At 44.8% G+C, this 24,929-nt stretch overlaps 1 protein-coding gene and 1 pseudogene across 8 annotated transcripts; one reads left to right on the top strand and one right to left on the bottom strand.

Annotated features, from left to right (window-relative positions):
- On the top strand, nucleotides 1-2,144 carry LOC118511855 (annotated as a pseudogene).
- Nucleotides 2,122-24,673, bottom strand: LOC118511857. 8 transcript variants are annotated; one of them, XR_004906181.1, is made up of 8 exons: nucleotides 24,112-24,673; nucleotides 19,585-20,179; nucleotides 16,261-16,404; nucleotides 15,354-15,515; nucleotides 13,111-13,287; nucleotides 11,287-11,960; nucleotides 6,624-6,910; nucleotides 2,122-6,544 (listed from the first exon to the last, which is right to left on the bottom strand). XR_004906181.1 is itself a non-coding variant. In XM_036055404.1 (8 exons), exons 2-8 carry the CDS (start codon nucleotides 19,931-19,933, stop codon nucleotides 6,455-6,457), a joined length of 1,356 nt encoding a protein of 451 aa, XP_035911297.1. In that variant the 5' UTR covers nucleotides 19,934-20,179; nucleotides 23,441-23,754; the 3' UTR covers nucleotides 2,122-6,454. The 8 variants fall into 8 exon arrangements, 2 of the variants coding, with proteins under 2 accessions (XP_035911297.1, XP_035911298.1); XR_004906182.1 differs by lacking the exon at nucleotides 24,112-24,673 and adding an exon at nucleotides 23,811-23,925; XR_004906184.1 differs by lacking the exon at nucleotides 24,112-24,673 and adding an exon at nucleotides 23,798-23,925.
- Between the last annotated feature and the right edge of the window lie 256 nt (nucleotides 24,674-24,929).

Below are 24,929 nucleotides of genomic sequence, written 5' to 3' on the forward strand. Positions count from 1 at the left end.
ATGGCAAAGATACCAGCTGTCGGCATAGATCTTGGCACGACCTACTCGTGCGTCGGTGTGTTCCAGCACGGCAAGGTAGGACATTATCGCCAATGACCAGGGCAACCGGACTACGCCGTCCTATGTCGCGTTCACCGATTCGGAACGGTTGATTGGGGACGCTGCCAAGAATCAGGTGGCCATGAATCCGAACAACACCATTTTTGGTAAGTTACGGCGTCCGCTTTCACAAGCCAAAAATGTAGTATAATATTTTAAAAGTAGGGACAATTCTAATGATCGTCGTCCTCTCTAATTGTAGATGCAAAGCGCTTGATTGGTCGCAAATTTGATGACCCCACGGTACAGAGCGACATGAAGCATTGGCCGTTTGAGGTGATCAGTGACGGGGGCAAACCGAAGCTCCAGGTCGAGTACAAGGGCGAGAAGAAGTCCTTCTTCCCGGAGGAAGTGTCCTCGATGGTGCTGACCAAGATGAAGGAAACGGCCGAAGCGTACCTGGGCAAAAGCATTGCCTAATGCCGTCATTACCGTGCCGGCTTACTTCAACGACTCGCAGCGTCAGGCCACCAAGGATGCCGGTGCGATCGCCGGCCTGAACGTGCTGCGCATCATCAACGAACCGACGGCGGCGGCCATTGCGTACGGTTTGGACAAGAAGGGAGCGGGCGAGCGGAACGTGCTGATCTTCGATCTGGGCGGTGGTACCTTCGACGTTTCGATCCTCACGATCGAGGATGGCATTTTTGAGGTCAAGTCGACGGCCGGTGACACTCACCTTGGCGGCGAAGACTTTGACAACCGCATGGTGTCCCACTTCGTCGAAGAGTTCAAGCGCAAGCACAAGAAGGACATCACGAGCAACAAGCGTGCGCTGCGCCGGCTGCGTACGGCTTGCGAGCGGGCAAAGCGTACCCTGTCCGCCTCGACCCAGGCCAGCATCGAGATCGATTCGCTGTTCGAGGGTATCGATTTCTACACCTCCATCACGAGGGCCCGGTTCGAGGAGCTCAACTCGGACCTGTTCCGCGACACGATGGAACCGGTGTCGAAGGCACTGCGCGATGCCAAGATGGACAAGGCGAGCATCCACGACATTGTGCTCGTCGGCGGATCGACCCGCATTCCCAAGGTGCAGAAGCTGCTGCAGGACTTCTTCAACGGCAAGGAGCTGAACAAGTCCATCAATCCCGACGAGGCCGTCGCGTACGGTGCCGCCGTCCAGGCCGCCATTCTGCAGGGTGATACATCGGAAGCGGTGCAGGATCTGCTGCTGCTGGACGTGACGCCGCTGTCGCTGGGCATCGAAACGGCGGGCGGTGTGATGACGGTGCTGATCAAGCGCAACACCACGATTCCGACGAAGCAGACGCAAACGTTCACCACCTACTCGGACAACCAGCCCGGCGTGCTGATCCAGGTGTTTGAGGGTGAGCGTGCGATGACGAAGGACAACAATCTGCTGGGCAAGTTCGAGCTGAGCGGTATCCCGCCCGCGCCACGCGGTGTGCCCCAGATCGAGGTCACGTTCGACATCGACGCGAACGGCATCATGAACGTGTCGGCGATCGAGAAGTCCACCAACAAGGAGAACCGCATCACCATCACGAACGACAAGGGCCGGCTCAGCAAGGAGGACATCGATCGGATGGTGAACGAGGCGGAGAAGTTCCGCAACGAGGACGAGAAGCAGCGGGAGAAGATCACCGCCAAGAACGCGCTGGAGGCGTACTGCTTCAACATGAAGTCGACGATGGAGGACGCGAACATTAAGGACAAGATCCCGGACGCGGACAAAACGCTCATCATGGACAAGTGCAACGCCACCATCGCCTGGCTGGACGGTAACCAGACCGCCGAGAAGGAGGAGTTCGAGCACAAGCAGAAGGAGCTGGAGGCGGTGTGCAATCCGATCATCCAGAAGCTGTACCAGGGAGCGGGTGGTATGCCGGGCGGTGGTATGCCGGGTGGCGGTATGCCGGGTGGTGCCGGTGGAGCTCCACCCACTTCCGGCGCTGGTCCGACGATAGAGGAGGTGGATTAAGCAGACTTTGGGGAGGAGCATTGGGGACTTCAAGGGCGAATAACTTTGTTAAGAAAATAAATAAACCACGAAAAAGGTGAAAACTGTTAAACAAAAATCATTTTATTCAATCATTTCGCTGTTTTTGCATCCGTGGCCTGGAAAACAATTATGACTTGCCCCAGGCCGCGCGCCTACATCCCGCGTCTGGTTCTTCCTGTTGGTGAGGAGTTTTGTTTACGGGTGTTTGATTTGATCCTCGCTCTCTTCGCTTTTGAACAAGTCCCGCGTGAACTTTTTTTCGCAATTTTTCACACTTTCTTTTTCGTACAACAATTTTCGTTTGATTAGTCGTAAGTTTTCCCATTTTGTACGTGTGTAGGGTTGGGTAAACAAGAGCTCACCAACGAAACCAAAAGAAAACCGGTAGACACAAAGCAATGCCTTCTCGTCGTCAAGAGACGGACACGTGGGAGCACACAGAAGCTTTTTTGTTTTGTTTCGTTCAACGGAGCTTACGCACAAGCAATTTGAAAGCAACTGGCAGCAACTTGTAGCGTCTGTTTCGGGTTTCGATTTAACTTCCCGAGGGACCATTGCCCCTTCGGGTTTCTTTACGCGCGCGCGCACACACACACACACACGAACAGTACACAGCGCGAACATTGATGCGTCGTTGGCTATCATCCATAGCTTTGGCTAAGGAAGCCGAAGCTTGCTGGCAGCTGCTCTGCTCGTTACTTGCTTATTTAAAGCGCCTTCAGTAGCGTGCTTTGAGGCTCTGAAGCTGGTCACGGGTTTCGGTTGGATTCGTTCTCACCTACCTAGCCGTGTGAGTTCGCCTCTTCCCCGATAAGGTAATGCCAATCGTCGCCACACTCTTCTATAGATATATCAGTCTATTTTCAATATTAAATTTATAATATCAATGCATTTGACGTGTCTGTGTGAATAGAGAGCGAGACAGAGAGAGCGCTGGTTTGCTTCATCTTTTGCATCTCCAATTTTCATCGCCTTATGTTGAATCCATAACACGTGGTTCAAGAACCAACAGAAAACATTAAAGGTCATCGCCCTTTTGCTGTTACCCCTATTCTTTGTCCCATGCTTGTAACCTATGGTAATATATTCCTTAACCTTTAATGCTTCTTCCTCTTTCCGGAAAATAAATATAACTGCTTTTTTTTGCTGTGGGTTCTTTTATGTCCTAATTAAAAATGTACGCTATTAGAATTTATCAACATGCTGCAACAGCTGGATACAAAGAAGTGGGAAGATTTTGGTAACGCCTAAACATTTAACTTTTTTTTTGTACATACGGAAGAGTTGGCAGGAAGCTAAGATAGCAGAAGGAAAGCATAAGCATAAGTCAATTAACAAGTTTGTAATAATTTATCGAAAAAAGACTGCCTCTTTACACGCACGGTAAAGCTTCAGGGATGAGAATAAGATACTTAAATTGATGTTCGCCATGTTTCCATCACGTGCGCAGCTATATTCATTATTAGAAAAAAATGATTTACGAAAAGAGCAAGATAAAATTTAGTTTCCAAATATTCTTGAAGTTGAAAAAAGGACGAAGCGATCGGACGTATTAGGTGTACTAGAAATGTCTCAGCATGATCCAACTATTTGTTAAAGTTAAATATAACCCTCTCGTAATTTTTCAATAACAATTGTGTGACTTTAAGATGGAACTGGAACTCGTCCAGGTTTAATCAATACTCCTGAGAGGCCATTGTCCTAGCCATCATCGATTTTTTAATCGTTTATTTACGCAGGCTTTGGGTCTCTGAGACCTCTTTCGCTTGTAGAAGCCATCAATATTCTAATTACGATCATCTGGTAAAGGATCGGATCGGATCATAGGATCAGAGTCTTTGAATCCTCGTGCGATTCCTTGAAAATGGCTACAGTACCTTAAAATGCGCAACTAGTCGAGATCCTGCATATAAGAAGATTTAGCTTCTTTCAGTGACGAGTATACCTATAGGCGACGTATGCAGCTGCCATAGGATTTGTTGTTCAAAGAGCCTCATCCAAGAGAACATGTCTAAGGGACTTTGTGGAAGGAAAATAATTATTTTAATCAAATCCTATCCGGATTGCTCCCCCGTAGTGAAGACTCGGTATCCAACTACGTAGAGAAAACCATCAGATGACCACCGCAAGTTTTTGAGTCAAGAAAGAGAAGATCACCACCAAGACTCATCCTACCCATTCACCACGGGTCTCTTATACGCTTCTGGCCCTCATTATCCCTGTTTCATAACGCCGCTAGAATTCATGACCCTTAATTCATTCAAGAATTGCTTCATGAATTTATGTAATGGTATTGCAAACTTTACAATCATATAATGGAATTTTGCATATAGCCGAAGGAAAATCGCATTATGATTATGGAATTCTGCATTCACTTGTGATTTTCAGGGTTTCGATTCATATGATGGGATTGTTGAATCGCCTGAGGGATTTTTTCAAATGAATCTTTAACTTTTCAATCATATAATGGACTATTGCCTATCGTTAGAAGAAATTAGCAACGTGACCGTGGAACTTTTCAATCAGCTTCAAAATCCTAGTACACCTAATAGCTAATAAGAACAAATCTCGATAGTGAAAACAGACGCAAGGATCAAACTCGTTTTACTGTAATCGGTTTTGCCTCACGGGCGAGAGGGATAGGCTGGCCAACATTTCACGCCCCAATGCACATCACACTCCCGGCTCCACTGGAACAGTACGCCTTACCCATATAGCTACCACGCTACTCTTGTATAAAGTAATGGTTTTGTATTTTAGAATAATGTTCTTAATTCAATTCATTCACGCTCGTAACGTATCGGATACCTTTCCTCTCCTGTTTCGCTTGCCAGCAGGTGTATATGTGTACATATATATACCTTATGTACGTATATATAGCACGTCTCCCCTCGTCCAATGCTTCTCTCGCGACCAACAAACCTGATCCTGAGAATCTTATCAATTTTTAATTTGCCTAAGGCTGAGCACGAATAATCCGTTGATGTTTTATTACTTGCTTAATATTAATACAACATTGAAGTCAACATGAACGTGCTAAGTTACTGGGTTTGTTTTACGGTTGTTTCGTTTCTTTTTTTGTTTGCTTCTTTTGTTTCTTTTGTTTGTTTCTGATTTAAGGATTCGTCATTGCCATCTTTCCTGCCGGCAGTTCTCGCCTCTCGGATTCACACTCTCGGGCGGCACTCGCTCGCACCAACTCTGCACCGTCTGCTGCTGCTGCTGCTGGCATAATTGTTTTGCTACTAACTGTACGGTTCTTGTTGCATCTGCTGCATCTACATAAAAATACTATTGAAACGTCTGGAATTAAAGTTGCTGCTGCTTAGTAAGTTGTTGCTTTTTTTTTAAATCGTAACTAGAGTAGGTTGGGGATTTCGTATGCAAATCGAATCGGTTGTTACAAAACGCTTTTGAAACGGTTCAATATAGAGATGAAGTTAAAAAACGATACCGCAACCACGGTGCGCGCACGGTCCAGTCAAAAAGGCTACTTGCATAACTGTTGCAAACATTAGTAAAGGGCAATACCGCTGACTAGTGTGTGTACTCTGTTGCTTTAAACTATCGTCTGTTACCTTGTTAAGAGAGAAAGAGCTTATGCGCTGGTCTGAGGTGCCGGCTATGGCAGACAAAAGGGATGGCGCTATTGCTGGTGCTGCTAATGCGTATTTGGGCTGTTTGTTTTCTTTTTAATGAGTAGTCATAAGAATGATACAACAATGTTTCCACGCACACGTTTGCTGAGGCCGTTTTCTGCTAGTTCCAGAGCATTTTCCGGAACGGTTTGGTGCGTTTTGAAGAGTGCGATCGCGATCGTTCGAACTGCTACGATCCGTGGTAAATTATTGGGAACTATCACACAACTGACGTTACTTGAGGTTAAATTATTTACTTTTCTTTTCTTACACAGATAATTACGTGCTCGGGTGTTGATAAATGAGAGCTTTTAAACCATTACTGACGATGAAACTGATGTCAACAAAAACTCGGATGAATAGAACATTATGTATTGCTTTGCTGATGCAACCTCACTCTATGCCACGAGGGTCGTGCATATATCCTGAAGAATCAATATTTATCTAAACTCAATTTAAGTGTACTTAATTTAAAGAATGACCACGAAAGGAACGTAAGCTGTTCTAGGACTCTACTCGATCGTTCGTGATTCGCCGACGACGATGCCCATCCGTTCCACGCGAATTCTTCGAAGTGCCGCGGCCACCATTGTGCTCACCATTGGAACCCATTCGCCCCGCCCGGCCGTACGTCGTATGTCTAGGTTTTGATCGGTTTTGTGGTTTGTTGCTTATTGGTCTAAAAACTTCCATAAAATGGGTGTTCCGTCTATATAACATTTGCCTACAATCACCTGTCTACGTACGTCCACTATTTCAACAATTCCGTCGAGCTGCACGGTCCATCGAAACAGCCGCCCGTACTATCGCTAACCGATCGTTGGCTAAGGTTTGGTGAGAACTGAAATGAGCCGGAAAGGTGGGTCACATTATCGTTTTTGCACTGGAAACCCTTGAAGGGTTTTGCACGCCGCTACAACCTCCTGCGTCTCGTCCACCGACGGTAGTATGTCGTCGACCGAGTTCGGCGTCATCGGGCTGGGTGTCGTCAGTATCGGTTTGTTCATAGGGCACGATATCACATCACCGATGATGATGTTCGGTTTGATCTTCTGCAACTGCTGCTGCTCCTGGAGCCGGGCCAGATGGCGCTTCATCTCCTGCCGCAGCTCCTTCTGCTGTATCTCCTGCTCGAACCGACGCATACTGTAGCTCCGCACGGACGAGCTGGTACTGTGCACGGAAGCTAAACTTGGTCTTCGGGAACCTGCCGTACGATGGGGTTTTTCCCCGGGGGTTGAGTGGTAAGATTCGGAGTGGAAGAAGAAGAAGAAAAAGCGGGAGGATGAAAGACAAAAGTTACACAACATTACTGACGGGAACCCAAGGACACGACCGACACGCTGCTGTTGGTTTGGTGGATTTTTTTTTGCATTTATGACAATGAACCAATGGCGTGTGCGCGTTACGCGTTAGAATTGGTTTGAGCAGGTGAGCAACCATCGATAGTGATAAATAGTAGTAGAGAGAGAGAGTAAGAGTACGTTCAGATTTGCACTTGTGAAATGCTGACAAGCTGGCGGTGCTACACAAAACAATGCAATGGTACCATATTACGAACAGAACAGTGTTTTGAAACCGGATGTGCAAACGAAATTATAATACAACAGCGCAGAGCGTGCTCGCTTCCAACTAGTTTAGCTTGACATTTGCTTGCTGTAGTCGGTAGGAATCGGTAGCAGTTTTGCACCACGACACAAAAGGATACGATCATTCGTTGGTAAAATAATGTAAACATCAATTTGGTATGACAGAGATGAAACTTAAAATAAAATTTGAATATGTTTAAAAAAATCATACACAGATAAATAATAAAATTGTATGGTATGGCAAAGCTTTACACATTTAGCTTTATAGAATTGCTAACGAGATAAAACTGGAAGAGCAAGAAAAAAGTTTAAACATGTAACTTATCGATTTAGTTAGCTCGGTTGCATAAAACTGCTTAAAACAATAAAATAAGAACGAACAAAACGAAAACATAAAAAAAACACAAAAAACTTGAGCATGTTTTGTCTGAAGGCGTGTAATGTCGTGTCGATAAGCAGATAGCGGAAGTGTATAGTAAAGATGAACATTACAGTAAACAGCGTAGGAAGCTTAAAGACGTGAGCTAGCAGATGCTTCATAGCTGGTGGAGTTAGACAATATTAAAATTAAACTAGAAAACATAAACATAAGAAAGAAAAAAAAAGAAATAGAGAGACAAAAAGTGAGAAAAACTGAGAAAAGAAACTAGCAAATGAAAGAAGCTTATCAGAAAACGAGAGAAAGAGAGAGAAAAAACCCCAATTCAAAGCCAGATGAAGAGAGAAGAGAAACAACGAAAGAAAAACTATGACAACAGCTTGTAGATGTCAGTTTCATTACCAGATTCGTGTAGTTTGTGTGTATTTACGTAAATCATTTCGCCATATTGCTTATATGCATGAAACACTTCTGAAATTAGTACGGTCATTGGGGGTGGTAATAAGGAAAAGAAAGAAACTTACGCTTCCCTTGCGGAACGGAACAAAACACAGACACAGACAGGTTTAATGATCAAACACTAAGACACACAACGATACGATACAGAGCTACGAGGCACACACCCAAAAAACACCAAACACAACTATGCACAACGTTTAAGAACGGCACAGACTATTGTCAAAAATGAGTCCTGGTTTGTTTTGTTTTTCCTTTCCTTTTTGGCCTGCAGTTGCCTTCTACTACCCTAGCGATGGCGCTAACATAGAAATGTGTGAAGGACAATCGGGATGTGTGTGAGTGTGTTTTTTTTTGGTTCTCTGCTTTTGCAACATGAAAACACAACAAAACAACATCAACAACATCAACAACATTAACGACAAAACATAAGAAGAAAGAGAAGAAAAACGGAAGGGAGAAAAGAAAACCGACTGGAGCTGGAACTACAGGAATGGAAAGTCCCATGGCAAAGCAACATAAAGCCTTTGCCGACCAGAACGAAACATCCTTGACAATTGTTGCGGTTGCATGTTTTGTTGCACGTTTGCTTTCTCCACCCTTTCTGCGCCACCTCTTTTCCTTCTCTCCCGACCCCGCCCCACCCTGCCGATGGTTTGTGGCCGTGTGTTTTTCAAGGGACGTTTTTCAAGCACGCAATTGCACTCTGCACACTTCCACAAAATCCGGTCACAAAAACGTAAAGCAAGCCTTGAAACAGCTCCACCAATGGTATCGGCAGGCGTGGGAAATCGGCAGCTACTAAACGATGTTTCGCATGGCATGTGTTTTTTCGTGTCGAACAAATTGTATGCCGCAATCGGAACACACGCTTGCTGTTGGTACATTAATTGATTGATCGATATGATTAGCCTTAATTCGTTTTATACTAATATACATTGTTTTTAGTTGCAGGCATTATCTGTTGCATCTTTTGCATAGTGGCAAAGAAATTTATTCAAATGTCGAAAATTTGGCATAGCATTAAATAGGTTGAACTTGAGGTAGTTATGGGTGTTAGATTTGCGTAAGAGAAATCTCGTATGCAGTCTAGAAATAGCCTGACATAAAACCCTGGCTTCTAGCTATTTCATAAAAAGTCCATCTTCTGTTGTATCGGACTTTTCATTTATAAACAAAATATGAGTGCGTTAGCAATAGCTTTGAAGTAGGACTGGCCTAGACAATCAGTGAGCACTTGCTTGTAATATGTGTTCTACCCTGAGCTGAAAATTGTAAGTGTATGTCACTTTTTGATGATTGATTACAACTTTCTCGAGTAGGACATGTGGCCAACAGTTGCCAGGCTTCATAATCAAAGGTTGTGCTAGTGCAGTCACGAAGTCGTGCGGAAAGGTTTGGGAATCTAGATTCCGGTGACGTATCGTGACATACCTCGACGTAGTTGCGAAAGAAGAAGTCTTCGTCGAGTTTTACATGATCTTATCGCTTTGGTGGCTTTATAGTCGTTAAACTGGTATCTAGTGTCCAGAAAATTCATATTATACGAGACTTTCTGAACATCGTTATTCAAAGTTACCACTTCATGCCTGAGATGACACTCATTCATTCAATATGAGGGTCAGACGGCGCTTTCACTGATATATTTTTATATGTAAACACGTCGTCTAATGAAGAGTCTTTGAAATGACCACGACTTAGGCAAACAAAAATTTTGATATAATAACTCAATATCTATGCCAGAAGCTAATGCAAGATGAATGTCACCATTGATAGGTAGGGAGAATTCAGAAAAAGATCAGTCACCCGAAAGGTGATTGCCGTCTAGTGACGGATCAAGACCTTCGGAAACCTTAAGCAGAATCAAACAAACTATCCCCTGACATGTTGAATCTACCAACTGCGTCAGAGTCAGAGGCCAAGTGGAAATATCTTTCAAGGCCCCTTATAGAGTTTGAAGCCCTCATCTCCCAGCAACTAACATCTAGCTTATGAAGAAGATACTCCTTAGGACCCCTCGGGCGCCTAGCATCTGTTTAGCTTGCTTATACTATGATGACCGTCACCCCTGCTGCCGTCACCCGAAATGTAAAGAAGATTAGTTCCTAACTGAGTTGAAGAAAAAGAAGTTGCAATGGTCATGGATTTTTTTAAATAGTGTCAAAAAGAAACTCAGTTGGAGAAATAGTTGGATTTTTTTTGCAGAATGCCTCTTGAGTTCAAAAGTCAATCTAATAGTCGTCGCCATCCACGTAAGTCTATCCTTTTTACGTTATATTCCTTTACTATTTACATCAAATTGTAACGCATAATTAAACAAATCAAACTCTCGTTCCTTCAAAGGAATCGACTAGATGGACGTTCCACTGTCGTAAAGATGGGATAAGAGTCACCTATTTCACCCACACACTTCATAATGGATTTCCGTAGGCAATTAAAAAGCAATAAAACGCTATCCACTATACTGAAATCCTTTATTCCCTACGTGTTAATAAATAGAGACAGATTGTGGGGACCGGGAGCATTTAGGTAAACATACTAACCCACTGGGCCCATTATGTTTCCCATCCCAGATAAAAAGCTAGCCACCAATGTGTACTCTATGTACAACGCCCGGTTAGTACTTGTAATTACTGCTCTATTGAGCTACGATTGGGTCCCCTACCATCCAGCAAACTGGCCGATAGGCAGAACTACAATTGGCCGTACGTCACACCACCAAACCACCCCCCTGATAGAGTACGGGAGGAAAAGGGGCTGGTAGGGAAAAGTGGAAAAGGCAATAACGACACCGCACACTGATGAGCAGTATATAGGGGGAAAGGAAATAAGAAAAAACAAACGAATCAAAAGGAAGAAATCAAATGTAACGCAACATCTAAACACACCGATACACATGTACACTAGGGTGGAGGGTGGAGTATTCGTCCACTTCCGGGACGGGCAGAAGGACCGAGTTGGAATTTGATGCGGGATACGGGAACCGAATAGAGCAGAGCGGATTGTATGGGAGGAATGTTCCGGACCGGGAGAATGTCCGGGTTTCGTACGACAGTCATTAGGTAGGCGGATTTTTTGTTTTGGTTTGGTTTGTTTGGAATAGTATAGAGAGATAGAGAGAGAGAGAGAGAGAGCCTGGATGGAGTGAATGTGTTTTACCGCAACGTTTGCCACCTCGCTCGCCGGCGTCGGCAGCGCGCCCAGCTCGATGCTGTCGTGCAGATCGTAGCTGTAGCAGTGATTGACGAACGGGTCGGCCGTACCGTGTCCGTCCTCGTCGTCGAAGCTCGAATCATCGTTGGTGGAGGTACCGTAGTGGTACGGTGCGTGGTACTGGCCGTTGCTGCCACCGCCAGCACTGCTGCTGCCGCCGGCCGCATGCCCGCCGCCGCCGCCGCCGCCGGTCCCATTGTCAGCCCTGCCGACGTTCACGTTCGTGTGGTTGCTGCCGATCAGCGCGGTGGCTTTGCAAAACTTGGAAAACAACTTATTGTGCGTTCTGAGCGACGGTATGTCCAGGTAGAGCAGCTGCTTCTGGTGCTCCAGCTGGCGCTCGAGATATTTGGTCATATTGTCGTCGCTCAGATAGCTGCTGGGGTGCTGGGAATCGGTACTAGTGGATTTACTATTTCTAATTGCAGATATGTGACATGATACAAGCAATATGGCGGCAGATCGGGCCGCACCTGTACGGGAGGTCGAGACCAGGACCCCTTTGGAGCCGTGCAGCGGCGCACTGGACGGTCGCCGATTGCCATAGGAACCGATGGAACCGCTCGAGCGCTGACTGGAACGAGATGACGGTCTTGCCGACTGTATTGTCAATGGTATCCCTGGCGATTGCGTAGCGTAGCGTATCGCGTTGCCCCATCCGTGGCACCGGGGAGTTTTAACGTACGCGTTGGCGGGTATTTTAACGGCGCGCCCCGAAACCGGTGTGTTATCGCATCGTGATCGTGTGACGTGTGTGTATTTGAGCGGAAAATCATGGTCAGCATGAAAATGGAGAGAAAGAGAGATAAATAGAGAGACAGAAGGCCAGCACGGAGTCGGCAAACGGAAGGGAACGAAAAAAGTTGGCGTTAAAGTCAATCAAACAGCACACGTAACGGCTACGGCAACGGAAAGAACGATGTACGTTAAGACAGGGAAACGGTGTGTTTTTTCTTCTTCTAGGCAGTGTTAATAAAATGGGTGAAAGTGTGCCAACGGTATGACAAACAATCGCCTTCTGGCCTAAGATTGCATGGAAGATCATCTGATTGAAAAGTACCATGCGCCTCCATTCGTTGGTCGTGTACTGATATAGATTTTCTTAAAACTTCAAATGTTAGTGATACCATTAGCCAAACTACTCAAATTAGCGTAAGAAGCGATAAACAAGGAATAGGAAGAAACGTCTAATTTTCCAACATGCAGCAAAACTAATCCTATCGGGTTTTATTGTTCGGTTTCGTTTTATTGTTAAAAGGCCCAATTTTAAAAACCACACCAAAGAAAAGATAGCTGACCCGGTTTTGTTCGTGCCCGGAGTTGAAATGTCATACGATCACAAAAGGCGTTGGATAAATGTGGCAATAACAACATAACAAAAATCAACAACAACAGCCCTGTTTAGAGCACAATCGAAAAACGGCAAACCACTACCGGACCGGAGAAACTGCACACTGAAGCACAACTTCCGGAAATGGAACCAACAACGAAAACAAAAAACGCCACCAGCGATACCGTGGCAGTCCAAGGTCTTACGAATTGGCAAGACAAGCAAAAGTCGTGTGGAAGTGGATGTCACCGAAGGAAAAGAAATCGTGTGAGGAACATGGGGGCCGGACCACAGGACAGAAAAGAAAGCGAAACGGACCTGCCCTGACACGGACAAATGATAAAAATAGCCAAAACCGGGACACCGAGCGAGCTAGACAATCGAGCGATATCTCCAGCAAATGGTCCAGAGCGCGGCGATACACCGGGGTCATACCGTACCTGTATCACTGGAAAAGAGGATCGGCGGTGCGAGGTTCGCATCGCCGAAATGCCTAGGTCGAGGATATTTTGTTTTGCTAAATAAATGCAGCACCATGCAAATGAGCCCCGCCAGCACGGCAATGCCGCTCGTGACACCGAACAGCGTCGGAAGATCCGCAGTTATGGTGGCCATGTCTGTGAAGTAGATTAAAATGTTAAACGATTGATGCGGATGCCGGAACCGCAACGCCGTGCTGCCGTGCGCGTCACCATGGTTTGTGTAAGCCAGCCCGTGTGCGCTGTGTGCCCTTATTCCCTTTCTTGCATGTGTGTAACAGCTGTTAAACCCTTGGATTATGGTCATTTTACTATTGTTCTACGAATCCTTTTTTCATTGGCTCTCGGGGCAACGTTTGGGTCGCTGCCAGCTCATGTCAATTCTCTGGTACGGGGAAACTGTTTTCAGTCTGTCCGTACACCTCGGCCCCGGACAGCTGGTGGACGTAAATCGAACTATTATCGCCGGCTGTCCTGTTTGCTGCAGCAAAGAATCCTTTTTTTAGCATAAATCAAACATCGCGTATCGGACGGAAAGAACTTTGCAAAGGCGTCCAGGTTGAGCAAGATAGATTGTGTGGACCAGAGGAGGTCAATATTTGGGTTGGGACTAAGTTTTACAAAAATTAGCAATAGATAGAGTTTAATACTAACACTGTCATTATGAAATGAATTTTGAAACATAATTCTAGCTTTGATAAGTCACATTGCATGCATTCAATTGTTGCGCTTGTAGTACTTCATGAATGTTTTGAAATAACAATATTACTTTAGCTTAGTTTGAATTTATCCCTAACGGTCGAAAATATATCACTTGAAAATTATGCAAAAATCTTCCAAATGTTCCAGCAGTTCATAATAAATATATTGTTACTTTTGCGAGAACTCAACTAAACAAATCTTAAACTCGTCTGCTTCTTCTTTTCCCCGGTCCTGCCGTGTGTATACCGGCGCCGTCATCGCCTCGGCCCCCGGACCGCCCTCTAACTCCTCAAACCTCAAACTCTATCACATGTAAAGAGGGAGAGATTTAATTTCCTATATGATGTACAGTGAGGGATAATTGATTAAGACACACATTAAATCTTCAAATCAGAATTTTAAAAAATTGTCCTTTCATTGCATACGAATAGAGCAGATTATTTGAATTAAAACAATTTTGCGGCCCAAAAGAAAACAACAACTTTCTTAATATTTAGAGCTCGTCTGTGCTTATGTATAAAAGTGTCAAAAGGAGATCCCTAAAACGATACAAAAATAAGCAAAAAATCGACTTATTTATGAACTATTATGAAATCGATTTCCTCATTGTATCAATTGTTCATCGGATCGTTCTCGTTCCTAAATTTACTCTCTCTTTTATTGAAGGCTGGGACGTGTTGCTCAAATCCTTCGGCTTTTTTCTACTGAAAAAACACATTCGACTCGTTGAAAATCGGCATCATTTAGATTTATGCCTTACGCTTATAAAGATAGTATTAATGTCATAGTCATTATATAATGTTTTGTACCAAGCATTGACCACAGAGCGACCGGTACACTAAATCAAACATCAGCATCAGAGCTGGTCCCATATTTATGCTATAAAATCCTCGTTTCTCCAAGTATATCTGCTGTGTGTTTAAAGAAAATTGAAGTTAACTTGTTGATTATCTGTACTTCATCTTCATTTTCACTCATTTACAATTTTAAGTGCGCTTATTATTATTGTCCACCTCTGTTAGTACTAAAGCAAGCTAAGGATGTCTTTAAGAGAGACTATTTCAACTATTTTATTTATAGAGGCTATGGGTGTTTGAGACCTCATTCGCCTCTCTTAATCAGAAAAAACAATAAACAAAAAAAATTTACACTATTATTTATTCCATTGAGTCTTCGCTTCCAAAAAAGTGTTTGTTTGTATGAAGAAAGGATAAACAAAATTAAATAGAACAATGTAACGAAAACTTTGCTACATTGTAATGGCGCTATCCGTTTGCCGGCACAGAATTCCTGCACCAAATTTATCAACATCTTGACATTATCGTGCACAGGCCCTGACTGTCCACGGTCGCTCGCTCGTCTTAGCTGCGTTGCATGTCAAGCGTTGCCGGCACGACAGCATTACTCTCTCTTTAGCTTCCTTTTGTATGCACTACTTAATGACACTCTGCTTACACAAACCACGAGTGACGGGGACTGCGGGTGCTTCAATTACCACTTACCTTGTGTGCAGAAGACACGTTTCGTTGGCTTCGAATAGCTAACGGAGTGGAAACCGGGCGCACACTGACAGATGGCATTGTGGACGATCTGCACGCACAGCGCATGCTCATCGTTGTAGATGCAAGTCTGATCGTAGAAGCATTGTTCCCCAAGTTTTTTGGCTAGCGGTTGCAGGAGAAGAAACAAAATTTTGAAAAGAATAAAAGCAAATAAGTTGTTTGTTTGCGTTTTGCTATGGAATTAAGCAGAGGTTCCCAGTGCACGCTCCAGCTAAATTTTAAAATCGTCAAACATCGATTCCATCTGCCATTTGTTTTCCATTTTCTATGTTTGGCCAACAGCAAACCTTTGCGCGAATTATTCGCCTGTTTGGTTTCTATTTTAACGTTTTGTTAGCATGTTGGCAAGCTGTAAACGGGCAAATCAAACGAAACACGATACGCCTGAAATGGCATCCGTACAGTTCGACGCGAAGACATTTGAAGCAATGTTTGCCGACTAAAAAAAGGGGTGGGGGGTGGGGGGTTTGGGTTGAATCGTTCCAGGGCGAGTGCTTTCTAATAGGTGTATGGTCTTGTTCGTCCGTTTGCAATGAGGATAATTTGAGAATTTGCTGGCCTTGGGCCAAACCGTCCCGCTCATAAAAACGTTCATTTCGTCTGCGGTCAACCCACCGCAGTGGTCAAGCAAAGCTCTCCAATTCTACCGTAAGCAACGGGGAGAGAAGGATGGAGGGAAGAAGTCTACGGAGGGGAGTTTTCCGCACAGAAAGGTGAAAAGAAAATAAATGGAACAGGAAAGCGGAAACATTGGCATTTCCGGGTCTTAGCTGTCGGGATGCCATGCCTCGCTACCAGAGTTCAAGGGAACGTCAGTAAGGTGCTGGCCGTGGTTGGGAAAACTTACGCTTGGCACATCCTTTCAGTATTCCAATCAGCACGACGTAATCTTTTTCGCAGCTGCAGGTGTTAGTCGTAGGATCACAGTACACGTGATGGAGCTTGGCGTGGCACGTAAACTCGCACGGTGCCCCAACGTACATTCCCTTCGCTGAAATGAAACCAAACAAAGCGGGAAGAATAAAATGGCAATTAATCGTTGTGCGGCTCGGTTGATTGCGGTTGATGTTGATTTGATCGATTGCGTGAAAAGGCTTGATTTGCTTGACTTTCGTACCCATTTGTGGGGGTGATAAATTCAACAACTTGCGAAAACCTGCCAACACCTAGGATGGTGTTGAAGTCGATTTTGCTCACTACATAATTCTCGCGATGAATAATGCAATTTGGCTCGCTATGAAGGTGTTACAAAATAAACGCCCTACCACAAAAAATAAAGCACGGTAAAGAGTTACAATGTACGTCATAATTTAGGGTTTTATTATCTTTGTCACGTGGCTTTCCGGTTGGAGAAGCACACGGTTGGAACGCTCGACTTCGCCGATACGCTGGACCGTTGCCAAATGTAAGCAGCTACAAAACTGTAAAAAGCGTGACAAATATGTAGGTCAACTATTACCGAACGGGCGGGGACCATATTATCGTCTAATGTTGTCACTTGCAATTTTGCGGTGCTGGCCCATTACTTTGCCGAAGGTGCTGGCATGTGGACAAGATAAACAGTCGTGGGCGATACTTACGGTCCAAATTGATTGGTGCCGTGTGCCAAGTTTTATGAAGACGTAAGCACCGGTTTTGCTTTACAATTTTGTAAATTTTTTTTGCACACCCCTAAAGCATACAATATATCTTTATTTATTTTAAAAAAAGCGGTTCTCACACGCATGTCCAAAGCGCCAGTTCGACACGTGTAGCATAAATACCCCGGAAGCTATCGCGCTTATCTCCCACTACAGCAAACCCTTCCATATAATCTTGTCCTGTCCGCTGCCGTGCTTGAACACGGTTGCGGACAGCATTAAACATTCAACTAATGTACATCCTGTTTAGCTGACAACGTGCTTGTTCGCTTAATGAGTGACTAAACCACAACAACACCCGGCGCCCGGCGATGCGACCGATCTCGGCGTTTAACACGCAGCAATAAAAGGCAATCATTAAAACGATCAAAACACGATAAGGCATGAAAGTGGTGGCCGGTCCCACCGGTGGGTGAATGGGCACATGGGCGCCCAATGGGATGGGGGCGAGTTTATAATCGCATCGCGTTCAATAGCGTGACAACATGAAAAGTTGAATCCTCACGAGAGCTTTTTCGCTGGACCGATTGTCATCCGTGATGCTCTCCATAGTTGCTCTCGTTTGCTGCCGATTACTCTCCCTCTCACACTCACTTTTGCTGCTCTTTGGAAGGGTAAGTTTTGAGTAATCTTCCAGGGCATGTTAATGATGAGCATAGATATTACGAAGTTCTGTAAGTTGTTTGGTTTACTACTTGACAAGTCTAGATGTAACGTGATGTTGAACGTGATAAAGATAATTATCCTGTTACAGCAATCAGATAGAAAGGAACTATCCCTCAAACAATCTGTCAAGAAACCATAAGACAAAAAGTAATCCGTTGTAGCTCTCACTTCGAAGAAAGCGTAAACAGACATTATTTACGGTTGGAAAACATTTACAAATAGCGTTTTAACACGAAACAAAAGGGATCAAAAGAGCGTTTCCAAAACGTTCCACAAATACCCAACATCCTAGAGAAATTGTCCTCCCAAATCGAAAGCACAAGGATGTTCGTCGGAACCGAAAGGATGTATCAAACCATTTGTGTAACTAAATGTTCTCCAGCTCTACCGGCAATACTTTGGCATAGCTGCGAGTGAATTCAGCCGGAAGAAACGAAAATTAGATTATTTATTCGTTCATCTTGCGGATCACAGGATCACAAGTACTTCTTAGCCTTATTGGATTTGTTACAAACGCAATTTCTCGCAAACGGTACCAGGAACGTAGTGACAACTCGCTCTAGAACGAGCATTTGCTACTTCCTGTCCGGCCATAAGATTTGCATGCTTTGTTTAATGCTAGCGTGTATGTCCATATCCATATCCACGTGATATTGTGCAATCATAAATCGTAGAATTGGTTTGAAAAAGTATGAAAATGACTTCTTATGGAATTTCATAATAAATGTAGCCCTGTTAATAGAAAAAATATAGAAGGTTTCACGAGTATAAACCGAAACCTCGTCACGCAAAGCGATCTTCTTCATACCTAGTTACATACTTTAAAGTAAAAATAGCGTTGTGCAGTTTTGAAGTAAAGTTTTTTTTAAACATCTTGCTGCAAGATATTTTTTTAAAACAACTAGCTGCAAGATCCGTGTACTTAAGTACAAAAATGCTCCAAATATGTATGGTATGTCTATGGAGTAGTGTTAGGTTTTTTGGAATGCACCCATGATTCCACTACAAATCCGATTGAACTGGATCCGGATCCGATTCCAAGGAAATGGAATGGTCGGTACCGCAAGAAACTGTTCAGAATCGTTTAGAACTGTCCGAAGCCACCAACCGGCGGAATCATCATAACCGCCGGAACCGTCAGGAAACAGCGGAATTATCCGGAAATGTTGGAACCGTTTCAGCTTTTCGAAATCGTAGTCGGCCAGTATAATTGAAATCGGACTCACCTTTAAAAAACGGACCAACAATTTTATTGCCAAAGGTGGGCTCATTCTCACAAACACTAACCGAGTACGATTCCGGACGGTTTTGCCAGTTCCGACGGTTCCGGAAGATTCCTCCGATTACGAATGGTTTCAGTTCAGTGGCTCCGGGCGGTTCGTTTGCATCTGGAACTGGCTTCACTTTTTTGGAATCGTCCCGAACTAGTTACATTTTTAGTCAATCTTGCCCACCTCTGAAATGAAGCAGATCAACTTCTGCGAATATTCAGTACTTGCTGGTGAAGCTGAACCCAGATATGCATATTAGATTGAATTTCATATCAGTAGAACTTTAGATTAAAAATAGATAAATCTAGACAGAAATGCATTCCAGATGAACATCAAGACAGATGGACATCCCTGAAGAAGAGATTGTGAAGCTCAAGTAGCAAGAACTTCCAGTAATCATTTCCTAACCAATCATTTATCTATATCCAAGACAAATTTGATGCGATTTAATTGATTTACTTGCTTTATCATCTGAAAAATTGTAAATCTTACTAACACTGCAGCTTCAACAAAGTTCCAAATCTCGAAGGTCCCTCCAAATCGTTCCAAATCGCGATGCATTAAGCGTTGCCAAACAGAACACTGATCACTTACCCGATTTATTGTTCACTATATCGTACTCGTCCACATAGTCGTCGAAATAGTCGTCGTCCTCGTCGTCCAGCGATGGTGCCACCATCTCCGGTAGCGGGCGCGCTTTAACCGCCAGCGAGGTGATCGCTTTCGTGCCCGTGTGCGTTTCGATCGCGAGCGTCACCGGAAGCATCTTAATAAACACGTACGACAAATACAGCAGCGCGAAGGACGACTTGCGCAGGATTCGATTTTTGTACTTATCGCTAATGAGGGTGTAGATGATCTTATGGTACAGGAGGTGTTTCTGCTTTTGGTGCTGCTTCACTGTACATCCCCAGACACTGTCGGGGAAGAAACTCACTATCATCTTTGATGCGTTACACCAGTTTGGGCATTGCGTGACGGGAGACTCATTTAACAACGCATGCAATCTTAGGCGGTAACTGATGGTGCGAGGCTCCACCGTAGCAAGGGAACCCGATAACGTTTCACTTCACTGACGGTAGTGGTGGTGGTGGTGATGGTGGTGTTGCTGTTGAGGGTGCACTTTGCGGCAGGCAAGCTGCAAAACTCACTTGCAGTTGCATTGCTCACATGGTTTTCGTAATCGCATCTGCAGGAAACCGAAGGGAAGGAATTATAAGAAAAGATTGTTCTCCTATTCACACACGGCAGGAGTGTAGGGGATAATATGATCAGCGATTTAGTCCACGGAGCACAACCATGATCACCAGACTTCATTGCGTGACCACTTATTGATATTAAAGCTTTTTGTTCATTTCCATCAAATTTCCAGAGAGTCACTCTTGGGGTTCACTTGGTCCGATTCTTTGTGTGAGTGTTATATGTATGATTGTTTATACATCTTTATCCATATCGCTAGACATCACAGACCACAGATAGAGTCCTCATCAAGACGTCAAATTTGTTACCAACACTCCGACTGCCATTGCTCTATCTTGACCTCAACTTGATTTAAAGTCTACATTAAATGCAACGATACCTTCCGTTATCCTCTTAGTGACCAAACAAAAACTACGTCTAAGATTCATTATTTTCCCACCCGTCCGTAGAATGCGCTTCTGCTTTATGCAAATGATATCTGCCACCTTCTCCTGCGAGGCAAACTCATTAGTTTATGACCAATCACGCACCTTCACGCTCACGACCGGTCTTGAGATTAAACACTTAATTATAATCCACCTCACTCACGCTGCGTTACGGTCGACGTCCGGGCACAAAGTCCTTACGGCAGTCCTTCTAACGCCACCTGCATGTACATCACTCACAGCGGACTCTTAAAATAAGACCCTTCCGGCGAATAGTGGTAGTTTGCTGCACTCGCGTAGCAAAAAAAAAAAAAAACCCAGCCTAAGGTCACACAGCGCCAAAGATAGTAGGAAAACGAAATGAAGTATTTCCTTCCTTGCTTCATCTTCCCTAACGTAGTTAGTGGCAGCGGAAGAAGGCACACGGCACACATACCCACCGACACCGATACAACACAATCGCACGCCGTCTCCGGGCCCCCCTCTCCCCAAAACAGGCCGTCAGCTGACCTACATTGCACGGCACGGTACGGAACGGGCATCCGGCTTCTTTTTCCGGCATTGTCTCATATCGTTTGCAAAAACGGTAAGCGCTGGCGGCTGAGAAGCTACAAACCGACGATGATAGCCGTTCGGTCACATCATCAACAGGAGGCATACGACCCATCTGCCCTCCGGGAGATCCCTGCACAAGCTTGAACGGGCGTTAAATTGCCGTCTGTACTTTTTTTTTCGGCGGCGCGAGCGTAGCCTAGATTCGTTGGGTGGCCGGCAGACGGACCAAACGTAGCGTAGACTGGACAAGCAACAAGATCTTCCTGGAAGGGCTCCAACAAAACGTACGGCTGGCCCGTTCGGTCACAAGAAAACCGCCACCCGGTACCGGTGCTAATCCAGTGCAGATAAGGATGAGCCGCAAGCAGTACTTAACGCCGTACCGTACCGGGCTGTGTGGCGTGCAGCAAGGTGCACCAATAGCCCAAAATAAAACGGGGCTTTTCTACTTTTACTCAGTCATTCGCTTACGTCAACTCGGTTCGATCCGTCCGGAGTCGATTTTCATTCGCACCCAGCGTACCAGTGCCGGAGTATTTTCGAACCTACTATCGTAGAGAGGTCGATTAAGATAGCGGGTGCCCATCGTGTTGCTGTGTCATGGAAGCCGGTATGTTATTTTCCAGAATGTTATTCCTACCTCCCATGGTCCAGGGCCGGGAGCGGAACAGGACAGGACAGGATTCTCGTTCTCACTATGTCCCGAAACTCTCTGCCCTGCTACTAGCTCTCCGGCAGAAGCGGTCGCTCTGGTCGTACCTTCTGCTGGTCCGCACTGCACATGCCCAAGCAGATGCTCAGAGTTGCATACTGACTCTCCCGTATCGTCAGGATTCGTACGGCGCGTGGAACGGGAAGGAGTAGTCTATGCTGGAGCACCTGACAGCAGCTTTCCTCTACCGTTCCAGCCAGCCAGAAACGAGAACACACCATGTTCCTCCGTTCCTGCCTGTTTGGACCTGTTTTTATGGAATCTTCAGTGACCCCAAATTCGGGATACATTTTAAAATGATTAGACCATCATCCGTCACCGGAGTTGCAGAAGCATTCCGGTTACATAATGCAATGGCCAAGAACCGAGGATCCAAATTTATGGAAAAGACAATGTTCTACAAAGTTTTGCTCCCAAGAGGCTTAAAGGTTATCAGGCAATTGCGCATAATATGCGTGTAGGACCCTGAAGCCTTTTCGTGTTACGATAATATTTTGAGTGAGTTTTAAGACTTTGATTCCAATATCTAAGGACTTTGAGAGATATCGAAGTGGAAGAATACGGCTTATGAAATATACGTAATGTAGCATAACTTTACCACAGTTAAGACCAGAGATCTTAAAACTTTCAATTTGCGTAACCACGAATCTCTTCGAGATTGTATGATCTTCGGGACTGTATGATATTTCCTTTCCTTGTACAAATTCCACCTAAAACAAAGGATTTCATTTAAATTTGTTGCATCCCCGCTTGGGCTTTGGAAATGGTTGCCAGTCACGTAGCGTTATCATCGGGCCAAGGTGTAATCGATTTTACGAGCGCCATATCAAATCGAACAGAACCGTCTTATCCACCACGAAATGTCCGTACACACTCACGCACCCATACACACATACACTCGAACTGCTGCTTACACCTACACAACATCATCTCCCACCAGCGATCACATCACACGGAACCCAATCCGTGCATCGCGCGCCTGGACATTACATAAATCGATCATCACTTTCGGCAGCATTCGAACGAATCCGCACGCATACAGTCGAAGCCGCGGGTGCCCACGAGGCATCCGCGTCCAGCCAGCCAACCCACCATTCTTACGGTTAATTTCTCCCCCGAAAAATGGTACACCGTACGTACGATGGCGCCATTGCTACAGGGCCAGCCGTTTTCGGTGACATTTTCTTCAGCCACTCGCGTCCCCAATAAACATATTAGAGGGCACACTATCGGCACATCGGCATGGATGCGTAAACGCGCTTATGCACTTGTGTGAGTTTGTGTGTGTCTAAGTGTGTGTGTGTGTGAGTGGATTTCACCTTTTCTCCCAGTGTATGAAGTGGGTTTGATTCTTTATATTTCCACTTTTTCACTTTTCACTGCACAGCACCGTCTACCGCCGTCTGCCAGAAACTGAAAATGTCACACAAATCACTGTCTCGGAGCCATTTCGCAAACTTTTGTGTTTTTTTTTTCTTCTTTTTCTTGGCTCCTACTTCCTGCGAATGGACACACAATGCACACAACCAAGAGAACTAAGAAGACGGTGAACTTTTACTTTCTATCCTTGCGTCGAAATTGATTTTTGGCTGCCGCTGTGCACAAAACTCTGCCAAACTGTGCGCGAATAATTGCGATGAGTGGAAAATGACTGTGACTGGCTCGGAGCAGCAAAGCAATTACGGTGCCCCCGTTTTTCCACCAGTGTTTTAGTGGTGAAGAAAGAAAAGTGTGTGTATGCGAAGTGCCTCCAGTGCGTGAACTGGTGTGTGCTGCTTGGAAAGTAGTACAGTGTGAACTGACGGGTAGCTTTCCTGGTGCGATAAAGTTTTCCCCGAGCAACACGGACACGGAGCCTCTCATTCTCTTGCGTTCTCCCGATTTTCCAGCCGGTGAGATGGTATGATTTTCTCACGAATGGAGCTCACCAGCAGTGACTCACGCCTAGCTCACTAGGCAAGGACGAACCAAGCGGTGCCAGGTGAATGCTATGTTTATTATCACGCAAATGACATGTGTTTTGGTTTGTTTGCAAACTGTCACAGACACACACACACACGCGCACAGCAAAGGCAAACAAAATGTAACTTGGGTGAGTTAGATTCGGTGCCGCTCAAGGTGCGTCCTGTTGCGATGTTCAAACGGACGTTAACAATGATACGAAATGCGAGAGTTGAAGCCAGCGTGCCACACTTTGCATCCGGCGACAGGGACCATCATGGAAGTCACCGTGAGTGTCTGTGTGGCCGACTTGCACGAGATGGAGATAACGTTACACTTGACTGAAGCTCCACTGAGAAGAAGAGCATAATAACAATAAATTAGCAGGCTGGTCCACCAGGCGCCACATATCGGTTTCATGTAAATAACGCTAACGTCAGATGTAATAGGATAGCGAAACGTCGCCTGCGAGAATCCATACGGTCATGTGAGAGAAGCGAACGAGCGAGACACGGTGCCCCCGAGCAAGATAGTGAATTATAAATAAAACAACAGTTTCATGTTATTATTTCTTTTCTGCTTTGCTGCTTCTAAATATTGACATACACAATCCGGAGAATGAGTTGAAAGGCATAATCGAGCGATTTGTTTACTGTGAGTGGCTCTGTGTTTGTGTGTGTTTGTTGGTTCTGTCATGCAAATAGGTAGGAATCGGTTCTATTTGCAGTCATTCAAACGGACAAATTTAAAACACATTTTGATTGATTGAGTTTTGCAGAAGTGGATAACAAATTTGTTCAATTTTCAATCTTCGCACAAAGAACGTTGGGACTTAAGTTAGTTTGATACCGTTTGAAGTTGAATCGCACTCACTGTTTGATGGAGGCAACTTAAAACATTGTGTAAAATTGTAATAATTTGATTTTAAAATTAGTTTCAGAAAAATAAACAAAAATGAAGGTTTTTTTGAGAATAAAGTTCAATGTATTTTTAGTACACACCGTAAGCTTAGTTTTTGCTTTAAGCTTCTACGACTGAGAGCTTACACAGCAAGTTCTTACTAAAGCTCTCAGCGTGTGAAGCTTTTATTCAGCACCAATACAGGC

The sequence above is a fragment of the Anopheles stephensi genome, chromosome 3 (genome assembly GCF_013141755.1).
Source record: "Anopheles stephensi strain Indian chromosome 3, UCI_ANSTEP_V1.0, whole genome shotgun sequence".
NCBI classification, from domain to species: domain Eukaryota; kingdom Metazoa; phylum Arthropoda; class Insecta; order Diptera; family Culicidae; genus Anopheles; species Anopheles stephensi.